Source organism: Ovis aries, chromosome 1 (genome assembly GCF_016772045.2).
Source record: "Ovis aries strain OAR_USU_Benz2616 breed Rambouillet chromosome 1, ARS-UI_Ramb_v3.0, whole genome shotgun sequence".
In the NCBI taxonomy this organism is placed as follows: Eukaryota; Metazoa; Chordata; class Mammalia; order Artiodactyla; family Bovidae; genus Ovis; species Ovis aries.
In genome coordinates, this window is record NC_056054.1 from 45,973,483 (window position 1) to 45,991,681 (window position 18,199).

The window sequence follows — 18,199 nt, forward strand, 5'->3', positions numbered from 1 at the left end:
AAATCATGACATGTTTAATTGAAATGGCTGTGTTGTAATTAATATTTTGAGATAATTGTGATTTTGAGCTTAAATTATATATAAAAATTGTCATTTTTGTATGTGTTAAAAAAAACTACTGTATCACAACAGTACCTTTTAGTTGAACTACATATTGATGTAAATAAAAACTGAATGAAGACATATTTACTACTTTATTAACATAGATTGTGAATGTAGTTAATGTTTTTTTTTTGCTGTATAAGACCATGACAACCTTGAAAGCTGCTTCATTTTATGTGCAAAGAACTCCTATGGATCTATATTTTAAATTTACTGAATCAATGAAGTTACTTTGTCAGTTAATTCGCAAATGCAAGCTGTATTCTCCAGTTTTATTTTATGTATTGACACTAAAAGGTAAAGGTGTACAATGTGATTAGAATGCATTTTGAAGATGCTTTCTGTACAGATACAAAATACAGGGACTATAATAATGCTGTGCAGTGTATAGCAAAGCCATTTTTCGGCTTTGATGTACTCAACTTTTTCAGTATTTAAAAAAGTGTTTTGAATAACATAAAAGTCTCTTTATTGTATAAATAATAAAATGTCACCTTATTGTAAAGTGTCTTCTGTTTAATATGGAAGCTGATTTCTTAGGCAGCAACAGAGTTGTTGTATGAAAAGGGAATATTTCTTTTAAACCAAAAACATAAACATTGTAATCAATATTTGAAAAATGTAACTTTTTAATGAACATGTAGTATTTATCTTTATTAGCAATGATTTTTTCATAATATGATTATGTCTCAATCACCCAAAAGCAAGCTATCCATCCATTATCTACTTACCTACCTGTCCACCCATCTATTTATATAAACTAGTTAATACCGTCTATCAATTGGTTACTTAATAGAATCACACAGTACATTTTATAATGACTGACTAGCCTACTTCTGACATTTTTGGTGTAAATACAAATGTTTATATTTAATTTTTATTAAATCGGTTCATCTATAACAAATTACTTTTTAGAAAATTACCGCATGACTACAAATTTAGTCTTACTAACATTACTAGCAAATTAAAAAATTAAGACCTTGGAAATTAAAAAGAAATGCACAAGGAAGGGTTAGAACACATCAACAGAGTAATTATACATACAAATACCTGCTTAGTATTTAAATAAAACACATTTCAAGATTTCTATGCGGTATATGCTCTTATTTTCTGTTGCTGATATCTATAAAATTAATAAAATTTTAGTTTTTTTTTTTTTTAAAGGACAAAAGGTATCGTTTAAATGCTCACACTCTGAGGGAAAAATATGCAGATCTAATTTCTTTAAATGTGTTGAATCTAGAAATACTAGGTTGTTGTATGGAAACTTAGTACTTTAGTACTAAGCATCTTAAAAAAAAAGTCCAATCAAGTTTTAAATTCAAAATTGTGAGAGCAATTAAAACAACACTTCTATTATTTTCTCCACTAATAACTATATCTTGTGTACCATTTCTGTGACATTAGAAACCCTGGTAAAATGATTTCATGAAACATGGAAAAAAGACTAGGAAAAAACATTTCAACTATATTAAAACAAAACAATAAACATTAATTTCAAACTTATATTGATACCAACCATATCACAAAAGTCTTATCATGGATAATGAAAAGCCAAAGAACAGTATTAAATAAAATTCAATTGTATAGTCAATGAAAATTTAGAAATTAAAAAAAAGTTTAAAGAAAAGATAGAAATTAGATGGTCATATTCAAGTCAGTTGGTCATAATATACGTAACACAAGTAGAAATGGGAAAAGCATCTCTATAAAAATGCTTTGTCATTATAAAAATATTTAAATATAATAAATAAAAATTCACTTTTGAAGAAACTGTTTGCTATGTGGGAATGAGTGAATTATTTTTGCATAAATCTTATGCAAAACATTTAGAACAAATGTATGAACACAATACGTGGTTACACCATCATAAATGAAGATAATACCTTAGAAAAATGTTAGTTATCAATTTAAGAAGTCTAAGAATTAACATGACCAAGATTATGTAATGACTCCAATTTAAGTAGGAATTCTGTCTCTCAAATATTCCAAAATAGCAGCTGTTCCTTTCATTAAGATGGCTGCTCGAGGAACACGGAATGGATTTCCATCTAGTAGCAATGTCCTAAACAAAAGAGAGAAATCAGAATTTTAACAAAAGAGAGAAATCAGAATTTTAACATTTTCCATTAGGGAGGCATTTCTTCTAATTTCATTTACTATTTCATAAGTAAAATATGTGTATTTTTTTTTTAATTGTCCCTTTTCAGTCTAAGCATTTAAACAGAATTGTAACTATAATAATGACTGAAATAACATTAACTGAATACTCATTACGTGAACGGTATGGTTCTAAGTAACTTACATTCACTGACTCTCTTAAAGATCTTGACAATTCTATGAAGTAAGCACCATTAATATTTCAATTTTATAAATAGGAAACACAAGCTCAGGAAGATAAGAAAGACTTGTCCAAGATTACAGTTATTAAATAGAAGAGCTGTGATATGAATCATTATTTTACCCATCACCTCCTCAATCTTATAATGACCATATACTAAATGGTTGAATTATATTTACACACGTTAGAATGAGCAAATTGACAAATACTCATATCAAAGACTATAACATAGTCAATATATCCTATCCACACCAGCAACATTAACACGTCTGTCTTTGTACTTCCTCCCTTGACCAGATGCACTTATAGAATCTATTTAAATGTTCTGAAATGAGTGCAGTTTAAGATCTAAGGGCTGGTTGATTTACTTATTAAATTTAATGAAATAAGTTATAAGAGATTTTTTTCTTAATTTTCACTAACAACTGTTTATATAAACAAACATCAAAGGATTCACAACATATTATACAGTAGATCTAAATTATATCTTCAAATATATCTGTGTGCTATGGGAATTCTTTTAAAGACTGATTTTCTCAATTTATAGAAAAAAAGTTAATTATAGTCAATCTTCACTACTTATTAGACTCCAAATTTGTTGATTTGCCTGCTCACTAAAATTTATTAGTCACCTCCAAATGAATACATGAGGCACTTTGAAGATCATTTTGGACATGTACAGAGCAGCAAAAAATTTGAGTCACTTGACACTGAGGACAAAAAAGGTGACGCTTTGTCTTGCATCAGCTCTCATACCATAAACAAGTGTTCCTTCCATCGTCTATTCAGTGTGACTTTTTTTGTATTATTGTACTTTTTCTTGGTGATTTTGCTGTTTAATACAGCCTGCAAGCATAATGCTGACGTATTTCTAGTTTTTCTAAGCACAAGAAGGATGTCATGTATCTTACAGGGAAACACACACGTTAGATAAGCTTCATTCAGGCATAAATCATAGCGCTGTTTAGCCATAATTCAATATGAATGAATCAACAATATTAAATAAGGCATCTATTAAGATGTATTAACAGAAACACACATAACACAAGATTATGTGAGGATTGGTTGATGAAAATGTGACCAGAAGCTTGAAAGAGCCTAACTCTGTGCTTCCCCTAGGGAATAATGGTTCAGTATTTGTTAAGTTGGTTTTCACAAAGACTTTATAGAATACACTTATGGAACATAACAAGAATCAACTCACTTGCCTTCTATAATTCAATAATTGAGGTACCAAAGATATCAGTGCTGCCCTAGTAAACTAAAATGTTAAACCATTATATGCAGTTTTCAATAATTAAAATTTTCTGACACATTCTGTTTAACTACTAGGCTTGCTGTTCATGTCTCAAATTCCCTTTATATTCATTTAACAAGTACTCATTAGGTGCTTACCACTTTCTCGGCACTGGGATAACTCTTGTATAGGAGGACAAAGAAATGATATAAATGAGTCCTAACAAAGCAGGATGGGAAATCTTAGGCTTGACTAACTCTGCCTGGAGTTTGGAAAGGTTTTTAAAGGTGATAATTAGGTTGATTACTGACAGAGGCAGGGTAAAGGCACTTGAGGCTGAGGTAGTAGCAAACACAGAGTAAGAAAGACCGTGCAGGGCTTGAAACAAGCGGTAGTAGTCTATAATCAGATTTTAAAATCCCTATCTGCACAGCTAAGCAGTTGACATTTCCCTGATGTTTCTATGCAGTGGTTTCAGGTTATACACATACAGAGGAATGAGAGAAGTGTCACTAAAAACAATCAACATGTATGACAGATGTGTACTATATTTATACATATAGCATGCTATATAAACAAAACTAAAAAATACATTTGGTGAAATTTGGAAAACAGAATTGGGATTCAGAGTTTTGTTACTTGTTATTTTTAACAGGACATTACATTTTTTATTTCAACTTGCCTGCAAGAGTACCTCAAAAAACAAACAAACAAAAAGAAACAAAAACACTTCCACAACTGAATAAATGAAAAAACTTAGCATTTACCTTAAGTTCACACAGTTACCAAGCTCTGGTGGAATCTGTAGGAGGTCATTATTTTGAAGGTCCAATGTGATCAGATTTTCCATTGTCTTCATTTTCTGAGGGTCCAAAGCTCCAACCTGATTATTACTAATCAAAACTGTTTCAAGTGTGGGAATTCGATACAGAACTTCAGGTAGTATTTTGAACCTATTAGAATATGAACAGAACAAACAGGAATCAGAGGCAAAATTATCCCCTAGAGGATGGAAGTTTGATCTAATGACATAAAGCTTTCTTAATGTAAGGGGTTTTTTTGTTTGTTTGCTTTAATTTGGTATAAGTTCTGCACTTAAATTTTTCAGAAAATTCTTAAAAATGGATAAGCTTTGGAACCCTTGAAATATATGTTAAGTGGACATATATGTTAAATTGTTGCAGTTTCCATTGACTATACAAAAAAAAATCAAACAAAAGTTCAGAGTAAATTCTCCCATGTTTTTCTTTTCTCATTCAGGAGACAAGGAAATCTTCCTGAAATGCTCTTTATAAAATGTCTCCATGTAGGTATTCTTCCTTAGTTTACTTTTATTTCTTATGAAACAGAATTACTGCCAATATTTAGAGTAAAAGAGACTTATTCTTTGCTTTGACTTAGGCTTCAACAATCAAAAATACATTCATTTTGGTTTTTGAAAACATTATAAAACAACTCTAGGTTGCTGGCTTCTTATCCAAAGTAACCCTGAAGAGGCCGCAAGAGAGCTGGGAAAGTTGATGGCTCTCAGAGCAATTTTCAGTAACACTTCAGGATCCCTGGGTGGGGGGAAAAGAAACTAGCTTGGTTTTAACGTGAGGCAAACTGCTGCCTCAACTGGAAAAGAGAAGGATGTGGTGAAGGAGAGCTGTATAGTGGTGGCCTTTTCACTTCCCCATACTGCCCTTCCTTTGCTGCCTTGATGTTAAAAAAAACTGAACTACAATGAAGGGTAAACTCATTAAGGAAGTTCTGAAGTTACAGCGGGACTGAAGAGTCAATAACCAGAGGTACAGATGGACCAAATCATCTTGAGTAGTCCCTCCAACTTCTCCCACAAAACATGAACAAAGTAATTAAAAATGATGCAGCTAACCAGTTAACAAAGAAGCTAAGGTTAGGTTTTGCCAGCTCCCCAAAAACATTAATTAACAATGCAATTGATAGCTCAATGCATGAGTGCATGCTTAGTCACTTCAGTCGAGTCGGACTCTGTGACCCTGTGGACTGTAGCCCTCCAGCCTCCACTGTGCATGGGATTCTCCAAGCAAGAATACTGGAATGGGTTGCCATTTCCTTCTCCAGGGGATCTTCCCAACCCAGGGACTGAATCCAGGTCTCCTGCATTGCAGGCAGAGTCTTAACATCTGCACTACCAGGGAAGGCCCTGATAGCTCAATAGACAACTCAACAGAGAACTGATAGTTCATATCAATAGAGACTGATAGTTCAATTAATAAAAATTAGAATACACAACTCAATAGAGAACTGATAGTTCATATCAATAGAGAACTGACAGTTCAATTCACAAATAAAAATTAGAAAAATCTGAGAAGTACTTATATTTTTAAACAATGACAGCAAAGGTATAACCTATACTCGAGAAAACACAAATAACTGAGCAGACAGAAAAAAAATTAATAGGCAGTATTTTAACATCACTGTGCCTTAGATTTCTTATCTGTAAATGAGCATGAATAACAGCACTAAAATTATATACTTGTTACAAGGATTAAATGAATGTATACAAAGGTCATGGGACAGCATCTGTAATATAATAAATGTTAGCCACTACTATTTATATTAAATTGTTACCAGAATCAACTTTCATCATAGGAAACAATATGACATCATTGTTAAAAGCCCAACTTCTGGAGTCAAACCACCTGGGCTCAAATCCCAGTTCTACACTCCTCGATTTCTAAATGGACATAGTAATAGAACCTACCGTGCCGGGCTTTTGTGAAGATTAAGTGAGGTAATACACATAAACTACTTAGTTCAGTGTCAGCAGACAATAAATATTAATAAATAAGCTCCCAATAAAAATTAGTTATTCTTGATTATTACACTGGGCTTCCCTTGTGGCTCATCTGGTAAAGAATCCACCTGCAATGTGGGGGACCTGGGTTCAATCCCTGGGTTGGGAAGATCCCCTGGAGAAGGGAAAGGCTACTCACACCAGTATTCTGGCCTGGAGAATTCCACAAACTATATAATCCATGGGGTCGCAAAGAGTCGGACACAACTGAGCAAATTTCACTTTCACTAATTATTATATCTTAGTGTTCACAAAATGCAATCTAAATTTCACTAGCATAAAAAGCTCTGAAAGGGCTGGCTACTGCTACACATCCAATATCATTTGTTATTCTAGTCTTCTGCTACCTCACTTTTTGTTCTGAGCCATACTAAACTTCTTGAAGGGTCCCAAACACATCATTTTCTCACATCCTTGGGCATCAATACATGCTGCTTGCTCTACATAGGATGCCATGTCCCTGTGTGTTCCAAGCCTCAGTTTCAGAGCGACCTCCTCTACCTTCAAGTAATCTCTGGAAATACCTATGTATGCACTGTGCTTCCTCCGTAGCAATAAGAACTATTTATTTGCATATCTGTCTTCCTACCAGGCTACAAGTTTCTTAAAATAGTTAAAAGGAACAAAAAAATGTAGACATCAGTTGTGAAAATTCTAAAACGGCAACATCACTTTTAACTCTAAGTGGAACTAAGTGACAAAAAACCTGGATATTTAAACGAGGAAAAAACATACAGCCTTTTTGTTTGTCTCTTTATTCTCTAGTAATCTCTAGTATTCTCCAGTAAGATCTACAAATTTTCTACAGAATAACTGAGTAAGCTGTTTCTTACCTATTAAAGGAAAGGTTGATAGTTTGTAGCCGTGTCAATGATTCCATTTCTTCAGGCAAAGAATTTAAAAAATTATTCCTAAATTAGAGAGAAAAAGATGATTTACAAAATTTGAAAATTTGTCCAACTTTATAATTAAAGTATTGATTGGACAAAAATGTACATAGCTCAGTTTGTCAATTCTTGATTTCATTAAGACTGTGTCCTGAGAATTCGGAATTAGTCAACAGCTTTACGTATTTGATCAATGGGCCTAATCCTAATACCAAAGTGCAACCAACTGGTAACGCAAACAACTCTTTAATAATAGATTTAACAGAGTAAACACTGTAAACTAATCCCTTATCTACTTCAAATTGTAATCAGCAATACTTTCCACAGTCAGAGCCCTTTAGGTCATGCCTATAAATACTGTATTATTTGACCTCACAAGTATTCTACGTATTTGATTAATACAAATATTTCATATATAGAATAATTGAAGAATAACGGAAAAATTACATGAAAAAGATGAAACAGAAATGCAAAAGAGATTCTGTATATTTAGAAACTTAGAGTTTTCTACTATATAAGTAGACTGTTTCTACTATATAAGGAAGACCATTTCTACTTTTAGTTCAGAATTTTAATTTGCACAATGTGTAACTTTTCAATATCTTACAATAAAACACAGAAGTAAAGGGAATCTCATTTACCACTGAAATGATCTGGGAAAAAATTTAGGTTAACAAGAAGGTAGAAATATTCTAGAGGCCATACAACTACTACTGTTGTTGCTGTTTGATTGCTAAGTCATGTCTTACTCTTTTTGTGACCCCATGGACTGTAGCTCACCAGGCTTCTCTGTCCATGGGATTTTCCAAGGATGGACTTGGAAAACCCATAGAGTGGGTTACCATTTCTTTCTCCAGGGGATCTTCCCAACCCAGAGACTGAATGCACATCTCCTGCATCCGTTGAATCCACAGGTGGATTCTCTACCACCGAGCCACCAGAGAGAAGCCCCAAAACTACTACTAATAGAAAACATTTGTGAGAAAATTATCTCCAACTAGATGGGTATCCATCACACTGAGTAATTTTCTCTAACCTATATCTTTGCATTCAGAAGTGAAGCCTAATATATTAATATGCCATACTTTGTACAACTCAACATATGTCCTTTTTTCTTTTCTCTGTATTTTTCTCCATTATTGTCTTTATTAATCCGTGTTGAATACCAAATGATAGTCTGTATCTTCTCCTAGAGTCTTATACATACTGATATAAGCATATTTTAGTCACTTAATTAGAAATTTCCAGGTATAGTTATAGACAGAGGCACACACATAGATAGACACACATATACACACAAGGATGGAATGAAAAGAAATAAAGTCAGCAGCACTGGGGCAGGGATTCATTCTCATTGTTCCATTTAATACTGAACTAAAATGTGATTTTAAAATGTTTTGCCAGTGTAACTGTCCGTGGAAAATAGAAATAATTCCACATTTAGCAAGAGCATATATGCTAATATACTTGTTTTAACTGCACAAGGAAAAAATTTTTGTCTCTGTATGAAGATTAATCTTCAAACAGATATAATTAGCTTATTGTAATTTTAACTATTGTGTGAGTGGAGCAAGAGCAGTTACATTTTAATAAACTAAAACCACACCTAGTAACAACATACATGAGCAGTAAGAAGCCCAGGCAATAGAAATATACTTTACAAACCAAGTTTTAAAGCCTAAGAAAATAAACGAGTATCTGACCCTGAAATACCTATTATCACCCTCAAAAACCTGTGACACTTCTGATCCTGTCACTTAAACTTAGGACGTATTTAAATTAAACTTTCTATTACCTCTGTAGAGCCTTAAATAGTTTCATTTTTGCTGCCAATCATAGTGTTCTTTTTCTTTAACTTGCCTTGCGTGGTTAATATATTTTGAAACCAAATGGGTTCTTTTTATGATAAAGTCATGCTAGCTATTGTGCCAGCTTAGCATTTGGACAGTTTTATGTTAAAAAAGAAAAAAGCAATATAAAGCAAATACTTTCCATGCGCTATTTTAATTTTGCTTAAGTATGAATCTAATAAAGTGTCAGTATGTCCTAATATTTTAAATAACTGTCTTATCACATAACTTCAAATGACATCTGATTAAAATATTTCCTAAATGCTTACTTTTAGATTACTCCTAAAATTTTATTAATAAAGACCAATTTTGTTTCTTAGGAAAACATGAGGGAAAGGGCAAAAATCAGGTAAAATACAAATTATTATTAAAAATGGGAAGCAATAGTATCAATAAATACCTGAGATCTAAAAAAGTCAATTTTTGAAGTGTACATAATTCCAAGGATATAGAGGAAAGCTTATTATAACTGAGATTGACATCAGAAACCATTTCCTTCAGTTCCACAATCCTGAAACAATAATAATTTTAAATATTAATACCTGAATTCACTGTCAAAACTTTAAAACTACAAGCTGACCATAGAGAAAAAAAGCTTATATTATTTTTGCTAATTAAGATTTTCTGTAACTTTTACTTTTCTCACAAAAAATCACAGTTTAGATGTGTAACTGATAAAAATAGATTTTTAAAAATGGCTGCAATATTATCTGTCCAGGAATTTCTATTTGACTTTAAATGTATGTTGAAGTTTAAGAAACCATTCAGTCTATATTTAAACTAATTATGGACTCACTGCACTTTCCACCAAAATCTGGGCAATATTTTATTAATTCCTATCTCAGGAAATACTTAAGTAAATTTTACCAAATCCCTCAAATATTAACAATGTAAGGTATTTTATGTAGACTTTCTATTAAAAAACTATGAAAAATAATTATTATTGCAACTAAGATGTAAGTACAACTGAGAATGAGTCACAGCTTAATAGAAATAGCATCATTAACAGTTCTTACCTTTTGGGAATTTCACATAGCTGATTCTTACTGAAGTTAATCGAAGTGATAATGTTACTTTTTACCGCATCAAACACTTCATCAGGAATCAAAGCTGTCTGTTTATCACTAAATGAAAAATGGTTTAAAAATGCATCATTCTGGGACTTCCTTCGTGGTCCAATGCCTAAGATTCCATGCTCCCAATGCAGTGGGCCCTGGTCAGGGAACTAGACCCCACATGCCCCAACTAAGACTGAAGATCCAGACAGCCTCAACTAAAATCTGGTGCAACCAAACAAATAATTTTTTTTTAAAGTGCATCATTCTCAGCAATCTGGAAAGACATGATTATTGCTGTTCATTTTAAAGGCCTTTAAAGATTTCATAAGGAGATTTTTCAAGGTAGTTTATTATGAAGTTCTGTAAAGAATACAACAAAAACCTACCAACTCACAAAATGTTAGGAATTCAGACAACCTATTGTGTCATAACACTTTGTGTCACACCTTTGGTGTGACATAAACTCAGTCATAAACTCAATATGAATAAAAACAGATACCTTTAAAGTCTAAGATGTCCAAGATTCATACAGTAAAGGAACAGTAACTGGGATTCCTGTACTGCAGAGAACAGCTAAATCTTTAATTTTAAAAACTATCTCGCCTCCTTTCTTAAAAATCTCTTAATAGAGTTTAGCTGTCAACTTTCTTTGGATACAGAGTTAACTGCAGACAGCAATCAATTTTTAAAAGTTTAGCACGATACTAAACTAGTTTTCTCATAACCTAAACCAGTTTCTCCCTCACTTAGCATGTGACTAAGTACACAGGGTTATGGCCTTGGACTAAACTATTTCTGGTTTTTTCATTAATATACTTTGTTAATTTACCTTCCTTAAACCTCAGTTCCATGAAGTTAGAATCTAAAGGCATTTTCTTTTCATTAAATTTCATTACATTTCTTTTCGATTAAAATTTTCAGTTATATTTTCAATAAAATATAATTTTACTAAGAAAGTATAGTAGAACTCTGGCATTTGCAAATTTAACAATTTGGTGTTATAATTGGGCATTATGCCTATGTTCTTCTGTTACAATTTTTAATTCCTAACCTCATCCACTAAAAAGAATCTTCAGAGGAATGCCAAAAATGAATGACTGTATGAACAAGAAAACAATATTACATATAATGTGTGATGCTGGAGAACTGTATAAGAAAAGCACTATAATACAGAAAGATAAAAAGCCTAAATTTCACCGTTATTATGCTTCCACTTTTGCTTTTGGGTTCCATTTTCTGCTGTGCAGATGGAGCACTTTTACCTTTTCGATCAGAATTGCTCAAGTCGCAGAGAACTGATTTATTTAAATTAAAGTTTGAAGAGTTATGCTATTTTAAAAACTTCAGTTGAAGGCATTTATGCCTTAATATTGGGAAATAATTTATACCTTAAATAGAATACTTCTGTCCAATTCAAGTCTCCAAGGAAAACAAGTCACAATAAATTTAGAATCAAAACAACCTAAGATATATAGTCTTAAGTGTTACCTTTATTATGCTTTTGTGATATCTGTGCCTTTAAAGAATGAGAATGATTAACCCTCCCCCCAAAAAAAGTATCAATACTACTTTATAGATTGCTTATAACAATTAAAAGAAAGAGCATATGTAAAGTAGCATAGTGTTCAGCATAGAAGAGAAACTCAATAAACTCAATAAATCATATCCATGCAGAGCAGGGGGAGTGGAAGCCAGAGATAAAAGGAATTCTAAGCCAAGAAATTCCAAGACAGGAATCAAGTCTGTCTGAACATTTGGTATATTACAAAACCTAACATAGAATTTGGTACCTAGTAAGTTCCAAAAATATCTACTGAATAAATGGGTATATTATGTGTAAAATAAAACATACTAAAGTACTACACTAGTATGTTATGAAAAGGACACAACTACAACTATGGATGAGTACTATCTTGTGTTACAGTGTCAAAGAAGGAAGGCTTAGAGTAGTGATTTCTATGTGAATGAAACACAGCAAATATGAAATGGAGACTGTATCCTGACTGCTGAGGAGGTAGTACCCACTGATACTACACATTAAGGAAAAGAGGCCAGGAATTGATGATGGTTCTGTGGATAACTGAATAAACCTTGTCACTATCTGACTTGAGACTGTATTCTTTTCATTACAATACCAAAGCATGAGCTAATCACTGAAAGACTTCTGACTGTACTGGCTGTTTTTATCATTGTTGCCTTAGACAGTACTGACAAATACTTGACAATCACTTCCAATTTCCACATGGGTATATCTTCTTTCTCCAGTCAAACACATGCCCATAATATATAAACATCATTAGGCTTCTCCCTCGGTTTACATACCAACATTGTAACTATTTCAGGTTTTATATATGTGCCACCAGAGCACATTATTATAATATATTATTTGACTTGAATTCAGATATATAAACAGAGTACAACCTCTCAAGCTTTGCCTGCTTGAGGTATTCATTAAATAAATGATACTTATACTTCTTAGTTACCAATATATGACCTCCCTCCAGTATAATTCTCTCTGGATGCTAGTTACTAAGTCAGAAAATTTTATTACCAAACAATACTGCGTCTCATATTTTACAGTTATAAAATGTTATTATAAAAAATTACTACTGATAACCATATATCAATCTCCTTAAGCCTAATAAACACAAATCACCTAAGGAATGGTGATTAAGTTCATTGTACTTTTAATATGCTTTTATCTCATCTCTTTTTTTGCAACTGCTATTCTTCTAAGTACTAATGCACTCTGATGAATTCTTCTTCACCAACTGTCCTTTTCGCCGAAGAATTATTTCTGAAAGTTACCTATGTGTTTTACAACATTTAAGAAAATGAATTACATACCTATAGTCTAACATTTTTAATGTGAGGATGGTATGCACATTGACTCTAGATTCACTTGGCAGTGTCATGGCAGTCTCAGTAACAGAATCATTTTGGCTAGGTCCATCATCTGGCAAAAGAAAAGTTATATAAAACTAATATTTATACTACAAAGTCATTTAAAAATTCCTGAAAATACTTTAAAAGAGTACACATGATTTTTAGATACTATTGGTGAAAATGTCTTTTCATATGCTTTATTTCCAATAACTCAAATCTAGGTATAGAGTTTGATCTTTATTTAATAGAAAAAAGATAAAAAGTTCAAAATCTTTTAATAAATCTTACCATAAGAAAATTTAGGAGTAGGAAAGGATAAAGAATAACTACAATGTCTTAGAAGAAACAATGACAAGCAAAAATAGTATTCCTTCCAACAAAGGAATTTGTTAACAAAGGAAAAGTACTATTTTCCAAAAATGTCTACCAAACAGGCATCTGCCTATCTTTTCAGTTTAGGACACAATGAAGCTGATTATCCCCAATCATTTGAAATCTGGCAATCTGCATAGCCTAGTAAGCTTTTGGTACATTAGTTATATTTACTAAGATTTTTCCTAGCAAATATAAGACTGTATTCTCAATAGATATTTCCTAATATGCATACCCACTCACATTTACATATAGTCAACTCCTTCACCAACTTCTGAAGACTGTATAATGTTTAACACTGTCATCACACAGCATAAAAAGCAAAACAAACAAAAATCATCCACAATTAAAAGAAATGGCTTGGTGATTTTTTGGCGAAAGAAACTTCAGCCATTTAGACATAAATAAAATAAGACAATTTTTAGCAATGTGGAAATCATGGAATAGTCTTAATAGTCACATTAAGAACAGAGGCTTGCCAAAAGAACATTAAAAAAAAATTAGCGGTATCCCTGATCTTTCCTCAACCCTGCAGGCATTTAATGAAACTTGCTGAATGATACTAAGTATACTTCTCTTGCCTTAAGCTCACCAGACATTCATCAGTCAATAATTATTAAACTATTTTTTCCACACAAATACATTATGTTACATACAGTAACATAATAAATGACAGACTATCGAATAGAGATAAACAACACAGAGGACAACACTGATTTCAAGTGAAGTGCTTTGCTATTTAGAAGCGCCCTAGCGGTCTGCTTATGCCACTTCAAAGAATATGTAATATATACTGCCAAATTACATCTGCAGAGACAATATTAAACCAGCAACAAAACCCAACATTATTTTTAAATGTACATTTATATTAGCATGATTATATATTAAAATAGAATATTCTCAATACTTTCCAAAGAGCTACTTTTATTTATTTATTTATTTATTTTAATTGGAGGCTAATTACTTTACAATATTGTATTGGTTTTGCCATACATCAACATAAATCTGCCACAGGTGTACACATGTTCCCCATCCTGAACCCACCTCCCTCCCCATACCATCCCTCTGGGTCATCCCAGTGCACCAGCCCCAAGCATCCTGTATCCTGCATCAAACCTAGACTGGCAGTTCATTCCTTATATGATATTATACATGTTTAATAATCAGCATCAAAGAGAATGTAAAGAGGAAGGCAATTGTCTCTCGGGGGGAGGGGGACACTATTGTGAGAAACAGATTTACTTTGCACTATATTTTCTTGTACATTTACATTTATTGCCTTTTTGATTAAAAAAAAAAAAAACAAGATGGTAAAATTCCATAACTGGACCTAGATTCAATGCAATCCCTATCAGAATGATAACTTACTTCTTTGTAGAAATTAACAAGCTGATCCTGAAATGTTTATGAGATTGCAAAAAAAACCCAGAACAGTCAAAACAAACTATTTTGAAAGAATAAAGCAGGAGGACATAAGTCCACCTTCCAATTTCAAAATTTATTACAAAGCGATGGTAACCAATATACTGTAGTACTGGCACAGGATAGGAATACAGATCAATGGAATAAACTTGTGAGTCTAAAACGAACCCTAATTTCATGGTTAACTGATATTCAACAAAAAAATGCCAAGACCATTCAGTGAGAAAAGCTGACTTTTCAACAAATGGTACACAGAAGCTGCATAATCACATGCAAAAGAATGAAAGTGGACCTTTATCTCATAGCATTTATAAAAATTAATTCACAGTGGATCAAAGACATGAATTTAAGAGCAAAAGTATAAACCTCTTAGAAGAAAAAAAGTATAAAATCTTCATAAAACAGGATTTTGCAAAGAAATTTTAGATATGAAACAAAAAGCATTAGCAAAAAAAAGAAAATGACTTAAAATTTTAAAAAAAAAAAACTTGTGTTTTGAAGGACGCTACTGAGAAAATGAAAAGACAACACACAGACGCCTAGAAAACATTTCCAAATTATGTATCTGACAAGAGACTTATACCTAGAATACATAAAGATTCTTACATCAACAATTAAAAAATTAAAAATTGGGCAAAAGAACTCAAGATATTTCACCAAAGGTGTACAAATGGCTAATAAGCACATGATGCTCAACATCATTATTCAAATCTGTTAATATACTTCCCAGTCAATAGAATCCTTATTTTATACAGTAATAGTCAAGTTTTGTTCTTTTACAAAGGTAAAGCATTAGGTGCTGACACAATATTTATTATAATTTCTAACTGGTACCCTATAATACAACTCAGAGATTAAGGACAGAACAGTATTACTGTGAATTTAAGAGTGTTTCCATAATTTCAGCATATTTATGGTCTCATGGATTCAGATCAGAACCACATCTACCAGAGGCCATTTCTTCTAAATATTTATACTAAAACTATATGCAAATTTATATACAATTAACACTTCACCACTTTTCACGTCATCTTTCAATATATGGGAGAAAATAGAAGAGTACCTTTAATCTTGCTTCGTAGGTATTTTAAGACTTCTTGGGTTCCTTTCTGAAAAGAGGGGGATAAAAACATATTCACCAGACATACATTGTAGTTTTATATTAATAGATCATGTGCATGTTTCAATATCAAGTTTAAAAACAAGAGCTGAATTCTAAATATGCTTACATTTATAATTTCTCTTCGAATGGTTCTCAAAGGATTTCCTTCAAGTGCCAGGAATTTCAAATGAAGTCTTCCCAATGAACAGGGCAGACTATAAAAGATTAAATAGATTTCAAGGAAAACATTAGGGATAGGCATAATTCAACCAAGCAGTTGATTATAAAACAAACAACATATGACAAGCTTTACATCATAAAATAGTGTCAAAGAAAACCCAAGTTAATTTAGGCCTAAAATATTTCCTTTCAAGATAAATGCCAAACATGTTTTAAATAAGATTTGTTTTAATACTGTCATATTATGATTACTAGAAAAAGAATGTGAGCTATAAAATATTTCCTAAATTGTAGACAGTACTACTCTTATGGCAGAAAGTGAAGAACTAAAGAGCCTCTTGATGAAAGTGAAAGATGAGTGAAAAAACTGGCTTAAAACTCAACACTCAGAAAACTAAGATCATGGCATCTGGTTCCATCACTTCATGGCAAATAGATGGAGAAACAATGAAAACAGTGACAGACTTCATTTTTCAGGGCTATAAAATCACTGCAGATGGTGACTGTAGCCATGAAATTAAAAGACACTTGCTCCTTGGAAGGAAAGTTATGATCGACCTAGACAGGATTTTTAAAAGCAGAGACATTACTTTGCCAACAAAGGTCCGTCTAGTCAAAGGTATGGTTTTCCCAGTAGTCATGTATGGATGTGAGATTTGGATTATAAAGAAAGCTGAAAGCTGAAGAATTGATGCTTTTGAACTGTGGTGTTGGAAAAGACTCTTGAGAGTCCCTTGGACAGCAAGGAGATCCAACCAGTCCATCCTAAAGGATATCAGTTCTGAGTGTTCATTGGAAGGACTGATGTTGAAGCTGAAACTCCAATACTTGGACCACCTGATATGAAGCTCTGACTGATTAGAAAAGACCCTGATGCTGGGAAAGATTGAAGGCACAAGGAGAAGGGGATGACAGAGGATGTGATGGTTGGATGGTATCACCACCTCTATGGACATGAGTTTGAGTAAACTCTAGGAGTTGGTGATGGGCAGGAAGGCCTGGCATGCTGCAGTCCATGGGGTTGTAAAGAGTTGGACATGACTGAGTGACTGAACTGAACTCAGACAGTGCTAAAAAGTAAATGTTAGCAAATAAAAAAATTCCTAAATGAAAAAAATCATAAAGAATAATTTTTAATCATATACTTCAGATTTCATTCAAAAAGGAAAGTCTTTTTTTTTTGGTATACAAGATAAAACCTGTTGATATACATAAAAATTAAATCTCAAAATTTATTAAGCATCTATAATATACTAGGAATTGTTGTAGGGATATCAAGGTCCTTTCCCTTAAAAACTTTTCAGATGAACAAAAGAAAAGGAGACATAAATGGCTAACCAAAATACAGGAATTATCATATGTTGCTGGTGAGCATGTAAAATAGTACAGCCACTTTGGTGAGTGGGAGTTTTTTCAAACACACATTTACCATACAACTAAGCAATCCCACTCCTACATATTTACTCAGGAAAAATGAAAATTATGTCCAATAGAGACTTACATGAGTGTTCACAACAGTCAGAAAATTGAGAGCAATCCAAACATCCATCAACTAACTACTGAAGAGATGAAAAAATTGTGGCATATCTGTATAATGGAATAACACTCGGTATAAAAATAAAATGAAATAAAAATGAATAAATTACTAAGACAAAAATCACACGAATGAATCACAGAAGCATTATACTACATGAAAGAAAGCACAAAAACTATATGCTGTGATTTCATTCATATGATACTTAAAAAAAGAAAACTACAGTGACAGAGCTCATCAGTGGTTGCTAGGGGTTGGGTGTATGAAAGGTGGATTGACTGCAAAGGGTATGAAGAGACTTTAGGAAAACAGAAACGTTCATTACTGTGACAGTGAATTATACCAATACCTATAGTTGTCAAAAATCATCAAATTGTCTATTATATATATATATATATATAAAATTA

General features: G+C 32.4%; 1 protein-coding gene across 2 annotated transcripts in view; it reads right to left on the minus strand.

Moving 5' to 3' along the window:
• Positions 1-713: 713 nt before the first annotated feature.
• Positions 714-18,199, minus strand: part of LRRC40 (leucine rich repeat containing 40) — a 41,470-nt gene continuing 23,984 nt past the window's right edge. The window contains exons 8-15 of one of the 2 annotated variants that reach the window (XM_004002074.6): positions 16,206-16,293; positions 16,040-16,085; positions 13,144-13,252; positions 10,255-10,362; positions 9,639-9,749; positions 7,335-7,412; positions 4,448-4,633; positions 714-2,167 (exon numbers count right to left, since the gene is read on the minus strand). In XM_004002074.6, coding sequence (XP_004002123.1) covers positions 2,062-2,167; positions 4,448-4,633; positions 7,335-7,412; positions 9,639-9,749; positions 10,255-10,362; positions 13,144-13,252; positions 16,040-16,085; positions 16,206-16,293 — 832 coding nt within the window. In that variant the 3' untranslated portion in view covers positions 714-2,061. The remainder of the gene's footprint in view (positions 2,168-4,447; positions 4,634-7,334; positions 7,413-9,638; positions 9,750-10,254; positions 10,363-13,143; positions 13,253-16,039; positions 16,086-16,205; positions 16,294-18,199) is intronic. The other variant, XM_042249663.2, reaches the window with a different exon arrangement.